Source organism: Chiloscyllium punctatum, chromosome 14 (assembly GCF_047496795.1).
Source record: "Chiloscyllium punctatum isolate Juve2018m chromosome 14, sChiPun1.3, whole genome shotgun sequence".
Classification (NCBI taxonomy): domain Eukaryota; kingdom Metazoa; phylum Chordata; class Chondrichthyes; order Orectolobiformes; family Hemiscylliidae; genus Chiloscyllium; species Chiloscyllium punctatum.
The window spans coordinates 30,696,824-30,713,928 of record NC_092752.1 but is presented as its reverse complement, the minus strand read 5'-3'; the positions used below and the strand labels follow the sequence as shown (position 1 = coordinate 30,713,928).

The window sequence follows — 17,105 nt, the reverse complement described above, 5'->3', positions numbered from 1 at the left end:
GTGAGCCACAGTCACTCCTGGGAGTTTATATTAGATTACTTACAGTGTGGAAACAGGCCTTTCGACCCAACAAGTCCACACCGCCCCGCCGAAGCGCAACCCACCCATACATGTACCCCTCACCTAACACTACGGGCAATTTAGCATGGCCAATTCACCTAATCTGCACATCTTTGGACTGTGGGAGGAAACCGGAGCGCCCGGAGGAAACCCACGCAGACATGGGGAGAATGTGCAAACTCCACACAGTCAGTCACCCGAGGCGGGAATTGAACCCGGGTCTCTGGCGCTGTGAGGCAGCAGTGCTAACCACTGTGCCACCGTGCCGCCAAGTTCAAGGGGGAAACATCACGGGTCGGTGCAGCAGGAGGGAAGCTGGGGACCTTAAATTGGGGTATCACAGGTAGGATGCTGGGATGCAGAAGGGATTACATTTGAGAAAAGTGGCAACTCAATACATTAGACCAAAAGGTGTCGGAGCATCAATAGATCATTCAAACATCGTGTCTACTCCAGCATTCAATGAGATCATGGCTAATCTGATAATCTTCAACTTCACTTTCCTGCTTTTCCCCATAACCCTTAATCCCCTTAAAAATCTGATTATCTCAGCCTTAAATGTATTTAATGACCAAATCTCAACAACCCTCTGCAGGAAACAATTCCACTGAGACACAGCCCTCTGAGAGGAGGATCCTCCTTATCTCTATCAAAAATGTATGACCACGTATTCTGAGATTATGTTGTCTGAACAAAGAACAAAGAAAATTTACAGCCCAGGAACAGCAACCTGAGCCGATCCACTGTCTAAACCTGAGGCCCAATTCCAAAGCATCTGTATCCTTCTGCTCCCCACCTACTCGTGCATCTGTCTAAACGTACTTTAAATGAATTTACTGTGCCTGCCTCTACCACCTCTGCTGGCAATGCATTCCAGACTCCTACCACCCTCTGTGTAAAGTACTTGCTGCGTGTATCCCCCTTAAACTTTTCACCTCTCACCTTCAAAATGTGACCTCTCGTTTTTGAATCCTTTACCCTGGGAAAAAGCTTATCACTATCTACCCTGTCTGTACCCTTCATGATTTTGTCGACCTCAATCAGGTCCCCCCTCTATCTCCTTTTTTCTAATGAAAACAATCCTAACCTACTCAACCTCTCTTCATAGCTAGCACCTTCTATACCAGGCAACATCTCGTAAACCTTCTCTGCACCCTCTCCAAAGCGTCCACATCCTTTTGGTAATGTGGAAACTAGAACTGTACACAGTAGTCCCCATAAGACCATAAGATACAGGAGTGGCAGTAAGGCCATTCGGCCCATTGAGTCCACTCCACCATTTAATCATGGCTGATGGGCATTTCAACTCCACTTACCCGCATTCTCCCCGTAGCCCTTAATTCCTTGTGACATCAAGATTTTATCAATCTCTGCCTTGAAGACATTTAGCGTCCCGGCCTCCACTGCACTCCGCGGCATGAATTCCACAGGCCCACCACTCTCTGGCTGAAGAAATGTCTCCGCATTTCTGTTCCGAATTGACCCCCTCTAATTCTAAGGCTGGGCCCACGGGTCCTAGTCTCCTCGCCTAATGGTAACAATTTCCTAGCGTCCACCCTTTCCAAGCCATGTATTATCTTATAAGTTTCTATCAGATCTCCCCTTAACCTTCTAAACGCCAATGAATACAATCCCAGGATCCTCAGCCGTTCCTCGTATGTTAGACCTACCATTCCAGGGATCATCCATGTGAATCTCCACTGGACACGCTCCAGTGCCAGTATGTCCTTCCTGAGGTGTGGGGCCCAAAACTGGACACAGTACTCCAAATATGGCCTAACCAGAGCTTTATAAAGTCTCAGTAGCACATTGCTGCTTTTACATTCCAACCCTTTTGAGATAAATGACAACATTGCATTTGCTTTCTTAATCACGGATTCAACCTGCATGTTTACCTTTAGAGAATCCTTGACTAGCACTCCCAGATCCCTTTGTACTTTGGCTTTATGAATTTTCTCACCGTTTAGAAAGAAGTCCATGCTTGTATTTTTTTTTCCAAAGTGCAAAACATCGCATTTGCTCACATTGAATTTCATCATCCATTTCCTGGACCACTCTCCCAAACTATCTAGATCTTTCTGCAGCCTCCCCACTTCCTCAGTACTACCTGCCTGTCCACCTAACTTCGTATCATCGGCAAACTTTGCTAGAATGCCCCCAGTCCCTTCATCCAGATCAGTAATATATAACGTGAACAGCTGCGGCCCCAACACTGAACCCTGTGGGACACCGCTTGTCACCGGCTGCCATTCCGAAAAAGAATGCGGCCGAACCAATGTCTTGTACAATTTTTACATGACCTGCCAGCTCTTATACTCAGTACTCCGTCCAATGAAGGCAAGCATACCATATGCCTTCTTGACCACTCTATCCGCCTATGCAGGCACCTTCAGGGTACAATGGACCTGAACTCCCAGATCTCTCTGCTGGTCAACTTTTCCCAAGGCTCTTCCATTTACTGTATAATTCGCTCTAGAATTAGACTTCCCAAAATGCATCACCTCATATTTTTCTGGATTGAACTCTATCTGCCACTTCTCCTCCCAATCTCCAGTCTATCTATATTCTCCCTTATTATTTGACAGTTCCCTATGTTTTCTGCTACTCCACCAATCTTCGTGTCATCTGCAAACTTGCTGATCATACCAAGTGCCCTCTTCCAGATCATGTACGTATATCACAAATAACAGTAACCCCAGCACTGACCCCTGTGGAGCCCTGTTGCTCAACTAGTTCTTTATCCACTTAGTTAGAACATCCTGCACACCATGTGACTTCATTTTCTCCATTTGACTACCATGGGGGACCTTATCAAATGCTTTACTAAAGTCCATATACATGATATCTCCAGCTCTTCCTTCATCTATCAACTTGGTCAGTTCCTCAAAGAACTCTATTAAGTTGGTAAGGCACGATCTTCCTTGCACAAAACCATGTTGCCTATTAGTGATAAGCCCATTCTATTCCAAACATAATTAGATTTTATCCGTCAGTACCTTCTCCAGCAACTTTCCCACCACTGGCATCAGGCTCACTGGTCTGTAGTTACCTGGAATATCCCTACTACCCTTCATGTACAGGGGGACAACATGAGCAATCCTCCAGTCCTCCAGCACCTCACCTGTGTTTAAGGATGCTACAAAGATATCTGTCAACACGCCAGCTATTTCCTCTCTCGCCTTCCTCAGCAACTTGGGATAGATCCCATCCGGTCCTGGGGATTTGTCCACCTTAATATCCTTTAGCCTACCCAACACATCTTCCCTCCTGTCAACGTGATCCAGAGTAAACAAACTTCTATTTCTAATCTCAGCATTCATCCCCTCCAGTTCCTCAGTGAATACTGATGCAAAGTAATCATTGAGAAACTCACCCATTTTCTCAGGTTGACATACAACCTTCATTCCTTCTCCTTCAGTGGACCAACCCTTTCTCTGGTTACCCTCATGCTTCTTATATATGAATAAAAGGCCTTGGGATTCTCCTTAATTCTGCTCGCTAAAGTTATTTCATGACCTCTTTTAACCCGCTTGATTCCTCGTTTAAGATTGGTCCCGATATTCCTCCAAGGCGTGTTCTGTTCTTAGCTTCCTGGGCCTTATGTATGCTTCCCTTTTCCTGTTGGCTAGTCGTACAATTTCTCCTGTCATCCACAGTTCACAAATCTTGCTTTTCCTATCCCTTGTTTTCAAAGGGACATGCCTATCCTGCACCATCTTCAACCTATCTTTGAAAGCCTCCCACATATCGAATGTGGACTTCCCTTCAAATAGCTGCTCCCAATCTACATTTCCCAGCTCCTGCTGAATTTTAATAATTGGACTTGGCCCGGTTTAGTACTCTTCCCTTAGGACCACTCTCATCTTTGTCTAAGAGTATTCTAAAACTAAGTCTGATCCTAAAGTCTCCCACAAAGGGATGAACCTTTCTGCCTCTACTCTGTCGAGCCCCTTAAAAATTGTGTATGTTTCAATCAAGTGACCCCTCATTCTTCTAAATTCCAATGTATACTGCTAACCCATTCAGGCTCTCGTCATAAGACTATTCATCCATAACTATTATCAGTCTTGTGAAATTTCTCTGCACTTCCTCCAATGCCATTATTATCTTTCCTTAGATAAGGAGCCCAAAACTGTTAACACTATTCCAGCGATGGTCTGACTAGTGCTTTGTGTAGTTTTAGAAAAGCTTCAACAAAGGTTTTCTCTCATTGGAGAGAAAGTGGTAATGTGGGAGGTGTGGTGGTAGTCATCAATAGTCAATAATATTGTTCCATCAGGGGACAATGAACTGCTGGATCTGGCATGTTTAACAGCAATGTATGTTTCATTCCTCTCTTAGTATCTATCTCAAGTGTTTCTGGACATTTTGACATTAGCACATGTTCACATTTGTCCATGTGTCATATGTAGGGGATACCTACACTATATGAACAAGCCATGTGGAAAAACACTGGTGATTCCTGGTCGATTTGATGTCGGTGGTGGGGCTTGGAGGGAGGGGGGGGAACAGTCTATCCTTCTAATTACTCAATATGTGGATGATGGAGCCCTTCCTTCCCCCACAGCCCTAGCCACAACCCCACTGCAATACACAACTACAGCAACGTTCACAGCCCAGCCTCCCGCAATGTGATTGTTATTTTCATGGACAGAATTTCCCTTTAAAGCCTCTGAATTCCCTGCCATCTGGTTCAAATGAGGCCAAAACTGTGTTTGTTCTAATGGTGGTTGCATTCAATTTTTGAGCTGAGTTTTCCCAGCCATGTTTGGAAGTGAAAGAGCTGGCAGAGTGACAGGAGAAGGCAATGGGGGAGTGCATGGTGTCTTCCCTCTACCCTACTTCCTTCTTGAAGTGGTAGGTAGGGGCCTCAGCTCAAGCTATCCATCAGGCTTTGAATTAGGTTACTTGCAAGCACAGTTTTTTTAAAAAATTTACTTCTGGAATATGGGCATCGCTGTCTGGGTCAGTATTTATTGTCTGTCCCTAGTTTGGTGGTGAGCTGCCTTCTTGGTCCACTATAGTCCAAGCCTTCATAGCGAATTATACAACTGACTAGCTAGCCATTTGAGAGTATTCCACCATCTGCTATGGTGAGATTTGAATCTGGGTCCCCAGAACATTCGCTGATTTTCTGGATTAATAGCCTCACTATAAATGTCTGGGCCATCACCTCCCCTCGAACGTTCTATCCCTACAGGCATTATCTCCAAATCCAGCCTTCCAATAGGTATCCAGCAGCTACTTTGCTTCTTGAGCAGTACATGGCTCCTAGAGGGATCTCCAGGAGTGATGGCTGTCACTGTGCTTACATCGCTGTGGCAGGAATAAACTCCTCTTAACTTCCTCCCACCTGTGACTGGCCTTGGCTTCTTCACATAAAAATTTCTTCAGGAATACTTTGAGGTGCCTTCTGCATGATTCCATCACACTGAAGCTGCTGAGATTCCAATCTTCTATGGGGGGAGGATGAATATGCCCTCAGAGACTAGCAGCAGCCTGTTAAATGCTATTCCAGAATCCTGGAGCTCACTAGTGTGTGATTAGCTCCCAGCTTCAGCCTGTAATGAGAACTTGATCCCCAATATCAAAATTCAATCCAATGCTTTTCATTACTGGCTCTCATTGGCTGTGTGAGCAGTGGAAATAGGTTTTATTGTAGATTACTTTAGCAAATTCCTTTATAATTTTGAACATGCCTCCTAGATCTTTTAAGGTTCTTTGAAAAGCTAATATTTTATGAGACATTTTATTAACTCAACACCCTAAGGTACTAAGTCAATGCTGTGTACCTATGAAGTACTGTTGCTATTGTTATGTAGAATCACATTATGCAGGAAATATCTGTTTTGTTCCCATAAAATATTTTCTAATTAAAGTTGAACCAAAGGCTGAGTTGTATAGATAACTAAAATGGTTAGAGGAAAATTGAGGATAATGCTTATAAAAATGAGAACTGTTAAAAGTCAAAGAAAAACACAAGATGAGTTAGGAACAGTTCAAAAGTAACTTAAAGTTTATTGAAAATCCAGCTAATGAGAAATTCTAAAGCCTTTTATGTTTCAGAATGAGGGATACTGAAAGAATGGGGTGGTTTCAAAATGAAGAAGGAAGTCTTGCTCTTGAGGTTGAGGAATAATCGCAGATGTTTAATAAATAACTTGACTTCCACATTCATGAGGAAGGGTATAAGCCAGGAGTTTATATCTATATGTCCTATTCCTTCAGTTATGCATGTATTCTTGCGTTATTGTTCAGAATGAAATTAATTAATCTGTGCGTTTTGGTTTGACTTGTGTGCTGTAATTATTCTTACATTGATTACTCCAAAAGCTGTGGCACTAACTTTGCATTTGTTTTCAGGTCCTACAGATACTGTGCATAATTGCTTACCTTGTTCATAGCCCTCTATTATAGGGTGTTTTACTATCTTCTGGGAGGGTGTTCTGGAATTCCATGTCCAGCATCTGTTGGCTATCATTTTGCTACCAATCAAATGCGCAGAAGGTGTATATGTGCTGTGCTAAGCTGTTTCCTGCATATTTTGTTATCTGTCAGCTTTTGCAGTGACCTCTTTTGTGCTTTATATTCTTTGGAAAAGTGTCAACTATTTTCAACTTCTTTGTGGCCACTTTTACGACAATATCCTTTTAAAACTGTACTGCTGCCCTTTAAGAGTTGTTGACATGTTTGACCTTTTCGTCTCCCCCAGCTCTCTATTCTCCTGTATGATGAGTAAACAGTACCAAATCCAAACTATGGTCAAATAATAAGTGAAACTTAATTCTTATGTCCACCTATTATTTAAAATTCCTGCAACTATTCTGAAGGAAAAATGTCATTGAATGATAGAGAGTTTAAAAAGGTAGAACATTTGCTGAGACAGCTCAAGTTTATTTCAAGCATTTAAATTTGGTTTTGTTGCTTAAGTGCAGTGAATTTGGTTACAGAAAAGAAAGCACAGCATGTTAAATCACTGGAGCATGTAGATCCTTCATCACGTTAATATTTTTGCTTACTATATTTCAGTTGTCCTGGTGAAATTCATCAATCTCATTCATAGCTCCGACTTTTGCTGTTAATTGCTTTGTGTGCTTCCAACAACTTTTTGGCATCTTATCGATATTTTTATTTTTTAACTATTCTGTGTTATGAGATACTTCTGAAACAGGTGGGACTCTAATCTGGGCCTCCTGGTTCAGAGGCAAGGGTGCTATTGCCATCTTATACAATTAACTATACTTTCCATCGCCACTAATTCCTGTAGTCCACCTCAATTGGAATCACCTCAATAATTTCATTGCTTATTTTGTAGCAATTTGTTGTCGTTTATGCATTGTATTACTGTTAAGATTTACTTTAAAGTGTTTTACATAAAATCCTCATTTGTACCAGAATAGCCTAGCCGCTACCTACAATGATTTTACTTGAGTCCATATCTTGTTATCTCAAGAGTATTTCAAGCTTCCAACTTTGCTTCCTTTCTATTTCTCAAAGAAATAATTTCCCCACAGAAATTTCCAATGGAAATATATTCAAGTGACATCATTTTTTATGGACTCTGAACTCTAACTTCCAATCCTTGACCTTTACTTAATTAACACATCTATGCTGTTTGCTTATTTGTCCAATACCAAGTTTCGTTGAGTTAGCTGTTCTCCAACATCATGTAGTATCATCAATAGCTAGTGAGAGGTGAAGTTGTTGGCTACTTTAATCTATCAGCTTTCATCATGATTTTTTTGTATACAGTATCAACGTTAAGTTGTTTCCAATAATGGACTCAGAGTCTTACAGGAGTATCTGAGAATTCACAGGAAAAAGTCTGTAGCTGAAAGAGTTGTGTAAATCCCCTCATGAAGTTTCATCTTTTAATATTCAAGTCCAGTTTTCTTCAGTCATAGAATCCTTTATAAGCTTTTGCCCCTGCCTTGCATGTGAGGCCTGTCTTTCCTGGAGCACAACAATCATCTCTAATTAATGAATAATTTTGAAGTAACATTCTTTTCTTTTCACTTTTTGCTGTGCATTACTGGCCTTCCTGTCTGACTAACAGCAGTTATGCCAAAGGAACAGTGAATGACACCGATGACCCTGAGGCAGTCTCTGATAACAGACCAACTTCAAGCCACTTCTATCCTGTCGCCTTGCTGCTTGTCAGTTCACACTTGTTGGTAGTGTGGCTAATTTTAAGTCTTGCTTTACTCTTGGCCAAATATCAATAAAATGCACTTGTTTACGACATCATTTTGTAACTAACAATGTATCCATGTAGATATATATGACTTGGTTTGTAACAGAACTAACATGTTTGTAAGTCTTAAGTAATTGTACTCCTGTGTTTGGGAAACTGTCTGAACAAATTAATTTATCTCGATGTCTTTGCGTCAATACATTTTTTTGCTTATTTTGTACCAATTTGTTGCTTCTGGCTCAAGTTATGCATTGCGTTACTATTAAGATCTACTTTCAGGTGTTTTACATAAAATCCTGGTCTGTTATTCCAAACGGGTGACTACAGTAATTGTAAAAGATATTTGTTTTCTTAAAATAGCAAAATATTATTAAAAAATGTAAATGTATAAAATCATGCTATATTTTTGGTCAGAAATCTATTGACAGCAGTCCTAAATAAAAAAAAATTAGTTCATTGAATCAGAAACATGCTGAAAATCTTTGTAAATAATTTATATGTTTGATTTGATGTACACGAAAAGAGATGCAAGGTCTGTTTCATCTATGAAATGTAATAATTTTAAAAGGTTACAGCCCCATTCCAGAGAGTGCAATGTGAGAACATACTTTATGTACTTTCTTTGTTGCATGATTTCGATTCATACTGAAAAGACATTTGAAATCCTGGGATGTACATGAGTTTTTTTAGAAACTAACCTCTGACCTCACTAAGCTATTAATGATGCGATATCCAGTGAACGTGAGTGGGAAATCACATAGCAGGAAGCTGAATTCGGCTGGAATTTTTTTTTAATTTCAAAAATATATTTTATTCATAAAAATATCTTCACATACATACACAAACCCTAGAATACTGGTAGACAGTCCTTTGCCAAGTGAGTGATGAGCGGAGAGGTGGGGGTGATCAGAAACAATGGTGGTTGCATGAATGAGAATTTATGGTAGGGTTACTAAAGGATATTTAAAGGATTTTACCAGGTCTGAATGCTTATAGGATATATTTGAACTGAAACAAGTTGACAAAGCTTCTGCCTGCCTTACATAACCTTGACACTGCCTGAAAGCTGCAGTTAAGATGGCATTGATACAAATACCTTGGGATCATTACAAATCAGGAGAATTTAGTTAATCAAATTTGTGGTTTTTAATCCGTTTCAAAATAGTGCAGTTATATATATTATGCAAGCATAGATGGGAATTGAGCATGGGGACCTTGAAGAATCCCCTCATTACATCTGAAGGAATTGCTTGAAAGTTGAATGATTTGCTGGGTAATCCCCCTATGTATGGGATCCTCAAAAAGTTAGCTTTTAAATTGGAGACTTTGGATTGTTTGATTAAATTAAGTAAAATATTTACTCAGGAAATGCTCAACTATGAAATACATTGTGTAACTCCTGAATGACTATTAAATTAATCCCATACTTACCCATAGACTCTGAGATGACCTGCTCCCCCAGACTGAAAACCCCATTTCCCCTCTGCTGAACCCAACTCCAGCCCTTCTTATCAGATCTAAACTGACACCTCACTCGCCCCTACTGGACTGACCTGACTCAGTCCAACCACCACTGGACCTGACTAGACTAGACCATCCAACCCCGCCCACCACTGAACCCAAGGCCACAGCTCCAGACGTAACATCCACTCTTCCCATCATGGCATTCAAGTTTTTCACACACAACCTGATCTACCCTAAATACTTCATTACTTGTCTTGCCATCTTATAGCCTACATTATTCACACTTGGCATTCTAACTCCTATCCAGGTAACAAGTTACATTGCTAGCACGCTATCTACCTGGCACCCTACGCAGCTGGCATCTACCAACGTATTACCCTACCCCAAACATATCTGGCTTCCTACTTCTGGCATAATTTACCTTTTCCAGCTGGCACCCTACTTACCTGTCACCCTATCCTAATACCCATCTGTCACCCTATTTTCCCAGCTCCCCAATGTCACATTTGCCTACTCAGCGTTTGATGGCAACTGTAAAACTGGCTGTCAGAACCTTTACATTTCAGGTGACTGCTAGGAAAAGGTACCAGTGATTGGAATCTCCTGTCAGAATTGTAGAGTTCCCTCCCTTCATAAAAAAAGGACCAGTGTGACAATCTGCATGAAATTAACCCTCCTCAGAAAATCTAACCCGTTATGTCAATGTTTCTCAAAGCTGCACTGTACAGCTTAACTATATAGGCTGCCATTATACCTGGCAACAGGATCTTGTTCAGAGCAATTTATAATTTGTATGATACTTGGGCAAGTTGTTATTCGTGCCTGGTATAATTGCAGGGAACCTTGCAACTTGGAGTGAAATGAGCCCAGAATAAGTATGACAATGGAAATATCACAGAGATGAACCATAACGTCACACCATTCGCACCGTATGCCCACCTAAAAATAAGAAGCAGACACCTCTCAAATTTTCTGTTTTCTATCTGTTGACCCTGGGCACATCTGTAGTAATATATTTTGGGAAATCAAATGCGAGAGGCAAGTGTACAATAAATCAGATTTAGATTTATTGTCACATGTATAAAAATACAGTGAAAAATGTTTTTTCACATGTTATACGTAATGTGTTGCCATGTTCTGGTGCCATGTTGAAACACTGAATATAATGAAAGATTTTACTGCAATAGAGGTCATCTGTCTCTCTCCTTCTTGTTTCTCCTCTGTGTTCCTCCAGTTGCTGCTTGACATTAGCCAGAGTCTGTAAAATGGATTCCTGAATCTCAGTAATACTCTCTGGGGTCTCAGTTACAGGCCTCCATCACTGCCACAATCTCGACTGCAGTATCCAAGCTGGAGATGTGGGCCTAGGGATGTGCGGGGTCCGTCTATTTTGTTTTCCATCTGACATTCCTGCCGGTCGTTGGCCATCAGGGTCCTCCACTGTTCCTTCGCTGATGCTTCTGCTCCTTCAGATGCCTGAGCCTAGCTGTAGACCTGAAGTCTTGGCTCAGCCTGAGAGTCTGGGCCACAGGTGTCAGCCCAGGACCTGCTCCTCACTCGCCAGGCTTGCATGGAGCCACATGCGGCTTGTCCTGGCATTGCTGTTGCTGGAAGCAGACAAGCCTCAGACTCAGCCCTGTTCCGCCAATACCTTAGAGTAATGACAGGACCCTTAGGAGCATTGATATACATAGGGATTTGTGGTGTAAGTCTATAGCTCCCCGAAAATGGCAACATAAGTAGATAAGATGACAAAGAAGGCATACAGCATGCTTTCCTTCAGTCAGAGCATTCGTTAAGAGGATGCAAAAGAGGTTTACCAGGATGTTGCCTGGATTGCAGTGTATTAATTATAAGGAGAGGTTTGCAAACTTGGATTATTTTCAGTCAAGTGTCAGAGCCTGAGGGGCAACCTAATTGATGTTCATGGAATTACGATAGGCTGGATAATCAAATTTCTTTCCTAGGGTGGAAATGTAAAGTACCAGGGGACATAGGTTTAAGATGAGAGGGAGAAAATTTAAAGAAAATGTGTGAGGCAAAGTTTTTTACACAGAGAGTGTAGATGGCTGGAATGCGATGCCGGGGATGTAGTTAAAACTGATACAATAGCAACATTTAAAAGGCATTTAGACAGACACGTGAACTGACAGGGAATCGAAAGATATGAACTGTGTGCAGGCAGGCAAATCGGAATACTTTAGAATGGCACCATGGTCAGTTCAGAAATGGTGGGCTGAAATTGCTCCTGTGCTATTCTATGTTCTCTTGCTCTCAGGAGTATCTTCACCATCCATAACAGAGCACTTAAGAATACCTACCCAGACATACTAAATATCCATAGAGTAGGGGTTGCTTGGGGCAGAAAGTCTGCTTCATAGACAAAAATGTGCACCCCTGTTTTTTATTGGTTTGAATTGCAAAACAAAGCACTATGATTGTTTGTGTTTATGCAATTTTTTTACAAGACTAAATTATGTAATGAAAAGTTCCAATTCAATGAACGATTGATCACTTTGGTCTGCTCTACAGATTGACTTGTGTAAGATGTATCATCACCCGTGTTAAATAAATGTAAATGATTACCTAGTTATTTTTACTTGTTGAAAATGTTGCAGCCTATGTTTAATAAATGAAATCATTTTTCCTTTTCTGGTAGCATTATGAGGTGTATTTTTTTCCTTTTTACCAGAGAAGGATGTCGAATAGAAAATGCACAGAAGAATATACATTGCAGGAAATATGCATTCAACACGATTCAGCTGATGGCATTCCCAAAATACTACAGGCCACCCGATGGAACATATGGAAAAGCAGACACTTAAACTTAATTATATTTGTAAGCTGACAATTTGCAAAATTATTCAGGTTTTAATTAGCTCCACATAGAAAGAGTAATTACCTACTTTTTGTGACTAAGTGATCTCAGCTAAAAGCATCCACCCAGATTGAATTTCTTTGGCAACCTTCTTCATGTAACAGGATATGTTAGAAATTATGTATAGCCCTTTTCATTTATTTTTACTTTTGAGGACTAGAACAATCATTATTCCTTGCTGATGTTGCATGAAGAACACGAATGATAAAATGGGCCAATGCAATTCTATCCAAAAAAAAACTGTACATTAAATGGAGTTTCTTTTGTATAAATTATGTTGACAATTCTTGTTGCAGCACATTTTTGTCTACAATTGCATCTTCATATTTTATGATTACTGTTTAAAATTGACAAGTGATATTTAAAATAACTGTTTATTACTTCAAGGAAATATGCATTACCAGATGTGCCAAGGTAAACAGTATACCCAGCTCAAGTGCAATACAGGTAATCTGTGACTTGAAGAAATTACTGTGTTTACTGGTGATATTTATGTCCAAACATCTTATTCTTAGTAATCAACACGATATACTCTCATAAAAGTTTGAGTATAATGTGTTCCTGTCTCTGATCATAGTGTGTGTTGCTTTAATTGACGGCAGAATGTTGATGCTTCAACACTGACGTTAGAAATTCAACATTTCTGCAACTCATTCACACAAACACGATGTAGGGGCAAGAGCCATAGGATTTCAATATGCATTATTTTTCTGAAAATGCAGTAATAGCTATTTTAATTCAATAAATCCCATGTCAATTTTCAAAACCTAATCCTTAGTTATTAAGGATACATTAAGGATAAAAGGATAACATGGGAAAGTGTAGGCCTATTAAGGACTACAGTTGGAGTATATAGGTTGAGTTCTAAATTATTACTTTGTGTCGGTGTCACTAGTGAGAGGAATGATATCGGAATAAAAATTCCCATTGGGAGAAAGACTCTGATACAATTGAAGTGTTAGCATTGATAGGGAGGAAGCTCTGAGTGGTCAGATAGGCTTAAAAGTAGATTACTCTCCAGATCCAGATGAAATGTATCCTAGTTGTTGAGTGAGGCAGGGGCACTTGCAACAATTTTTTAATTCCTCTCTGGCAACAGGAGATTTGATTTATTATTGTCATGTCTACCGAGATACAGTGACAAGTATTGTTTTGTGTGCTAACTAGACAAATCATACCTTTCATAAGTACATCAGGGTAATAGAACAGAATTTGGATATAGTCTCACAGTTATAGAGAAGGTGCAGAGAAAGATCAACTTTAATATATGGGAGGTTTGTTCATAAGTCTGATAACAGCAGGGAAGAAGCTGTTCTTAAATATGTTGGTACATGTTTTCTGTTTCTTCTGGTTGATGGAAGAGGATCAAAGAGGGTATAACCAGGGTGGGAGGGGTCTTTGATTACGCTGGTTGCTTTCTCAAGGCAACGGGAAGTATAGACGGACACAATGGAAGGAAAGCTGATTTTCATGATGGACTGGACTATATTCACAGCTCTCTACGTTTTTGCAGTCTTGGGCAAAACAGTTGCCAAACCAAGCTTTTATGCATCCAGAGAGGATGCTTTCTGTGGTGCATTTATAAAAATTGGTAGGAGTCATCGTGGCCATCCCGAGTTTTCTTAATCTCCTGCAGAAGTAGAGGTATCGGTGTGTTTTCTTAACTGTAGCATTGATGTGGCTGGACTAGGATAGAATAATGGTGATATTTGCTCCTAGGAATTTAAAACTCTCCACCACTTCCACCTCAGCACCATTGATACAGATAGGGGATTGTCCTCCATTCTGCTTCCTGAAGTTGATGACTAGCTCGTTCATTTTGCTGACATTGAGAGAGAGATTGTTGCCTTTACAACTATGACACTAAGCTGTCTATCTCCTTCCTATAGGCTGTCTCATCATTGATTGAGATCTGATCCACTATGGTGGTGTCATCAGCAAATTTGTAAATGGAGTTAGAGTTGAATTTGGCTACACAGTCATGAGAGTATAAGGAGTATAGTAAGGGGCTGAGTATGCAGTCTTGCAAGGCACCGGAGTTGAAGATTATTGTGGAGGAAGTGTTGTCACCTACCCTTACTGATTGCAATCTGTGGGTCAGGAAGTTGAGAATTCAATTGCAGAGTGGGAAATAGAGTCCTAGGAAATGAATTTTGTTGGAATTGTGATGTTGAGGGTGGAGCTAATGTCAATAAATAGGAGTCTGATGTATCCAGATGTTACAGGGAGAGTGTAGAGCCATGGTGATGGCATTTGCCTTGGACCTATTGTGATGATAGGTGAATTGTAGTGGATCAAGGCAATTTGAGAGACTGGAGTTGATGTGCACCATTACTAACCTGTTGAAGCACTTCATAATGATGGATGTCAGAGCCTGGGTGTTAGTCATTAAGGCATGCTGCCTGATTTTTCTTTGGCACTGGGATGGTAATGGTTTTCTTGAAGCAGGAGAGGTTAGAAATGCCTGCAAATACTCACAATAGCTGGTCCTTGCAGGATCTGAGTGCAATCCTGGGGAGTCCGTCAAGGCCAGTCACTTTCCTAGGATTCACACTCAAGAAGTAGGACCCTGGGTAGTACCAAGCATCAGAGGGATTTTGGTATGCACGTACACTGATCTCTTAAAGTATCAGAACAGGTGGATACAAAGGTTAAGAACACATATGGGATTCCTGCCTTTCTGAGCCAAGGCATAGAACTTAAAAAGCAGGGAGGTTATGCTGGAACTGTAGAAAACAATGATTAGGCCACTGCTACAGTATTGTCCTGAGTTCTGATCTAGAGTTCTGGAATCAAATCACAGGAAGAATGTGATAACACTGGAGAGGGTGCAGAGGAGATTCACCAGCATGTGACCTGGGCTGAAGATTTTCAGTTGTGAAGAAGGTTTTGTCGGACTGGGGTTGGTCTCCTTAAGGCAGAGGTGGTTGAGAGGGTATATGATTGAGAGATATAAAATAATAATGGGCATAGGTAGCGTTGACAGGAAAAAACTTTTTGCCCTGATGGAGTGATTAATGACCAGGGGGCATAGATTTAAGGTAAGGGGCAGAAGGTTTAGAGGGGATGGAAGGATAAACATTTTCACCCAGAGGTGGTGGGAATCTGGAATTCGTTACCTATAAGGGCAATGGAGGCAAAAAGTCTCTTAACATTTGAGAAATACTTAGCTGTGCACTTCATATGCCAAGACATACAAGGCTATGGACCAATTGCTGAAAGATGGTTTGGAATAATTAGGTGATTGTTTTTGACTGGCATGTATGTGTTGGGCTGAAGGGCCTTTTTCTGTGCTGGAGATCTCTGTGACTCCATGATTCTAACATATGTAGATCTCTGTTTAAATAGTATGAATGAAAGAAAAGCAGAAAACTGTTATTGCAATACTGAATTTTAGAAATTAGACTTAGACATAGATTCATAATAAAAGGCATTCAATACAGAATTCATAATTTTCATAGAATAAATTATACTTTTTTTGTTCAAGTGCCTTACATAGATTAGATTTCTTCAGGTCCTCAAGTCAAAGTGACTGATAATTATAACAACTGCATTCACAGCAAGTAAAACACAAAGCTGAAAAGAATAATGGCATTTCAGAAAGACTCTTGCAAAGATATCCATGGAATCCGATCCCATCCAAGAATTTCAACATCTTCAGGACAGGGAGAAACGGTGGTCAAAATTCTGGGGCAATGAAGCATAATTTGGTACAGTATTGAAGCTGGTAAGAGGCTATCATCTGTATCCAATCTTCAATATGATCTATTTATCACAATGATATAAAGAGAAAAAGTTATTTTTTTGTGAATGTGTATAAAGATTAAATGTTTGAATTAAGGTGTTCTTGTAAAATTTGTGCATCACTCTTTGTTCACGTGATCACTGGAACACTAACAAGAGAGCACAAATTTTGTAGAGTTAATTGATAATCTAAATAAACCTAATTTTCTCAAAAGACTCAGTTTTTGAGAGCACTATGTTGTAATAATCCTTGTGTGAATTGGAAGACCATGACCTATATTTTTGCCATGTTGGAGAGCCTTTTTGCCATGGTAAAAATGGAGAAGTCGCTGGGAATCCTAAGTCATGTCCACACGACACCATCTTGATTTTCAGTGGGTAGAGTTCAGGACAGTATGTGTTTTATGCATGAGCAGTTTGTGGAGCTGACCATTTAAATTATCCCCCAGTTAAGTCATATTTTGGAGTTCGTGCACACTGTAGGTCTGAAACCTGGAGTGTGCAGGATAGATCAGGTAAGAGTAGACCATAAGTGCATCTTGTAGGAAACCCAACTTTTACAGACCTGATGTACCCATATGAATATGCTCCTATGGCATCTTGGGATGAGGAGTCAGAATCCTTTGGGGGATGGCGATCAGGTATCTTTCAGACTAGTTAGCAGTCGAGGAGATTTTGAGTAAAAAGTTGCATAAAGCCCTTAGTATGGTCAAGCTTGTCAAATACCTGTCAAAACCACTCAGTAAGTGTCAAACCTGTGAAGAA

The 17,105-nt window shown here is 40.4% G+C and overlaps 1 protein-coding gene across 6 annotated transcripts in view; it reads left to right on the top strand.

Annotated features, from left to right (window-relative positions):
* Positions 1 to 16,553, top strand: part of inpp4b (inositol polyphosphate-4-phosphatase type II B) — a 940,291-nt gene extending 923,738 nt beyond the window's left edge. For 5 of the 6 annotated variants that reach the window (XM_072584129.1, XM_072584133.1, XM_072584136.1 and 2 more), the window contains one exon: positions 8,117 to 12,361. In XM_072584129.1, coding sequence (XP_072440230.1) covers positions 8,117 to 8,285 — 169 coding nt within the window. In that variant the 3' untranslated portion in view covers positions 8,286 to 12,361. Of the gene's footprint in view, positions 1 to 8,116; positions 12,362 to 12,410 lie in introns of those variants that run through there. The other variant, XM_072584130.1, reaches the window with a different exon arrangement.
* Positions 16,554 to 17,105: the final 552 nt, after the last annotated feature.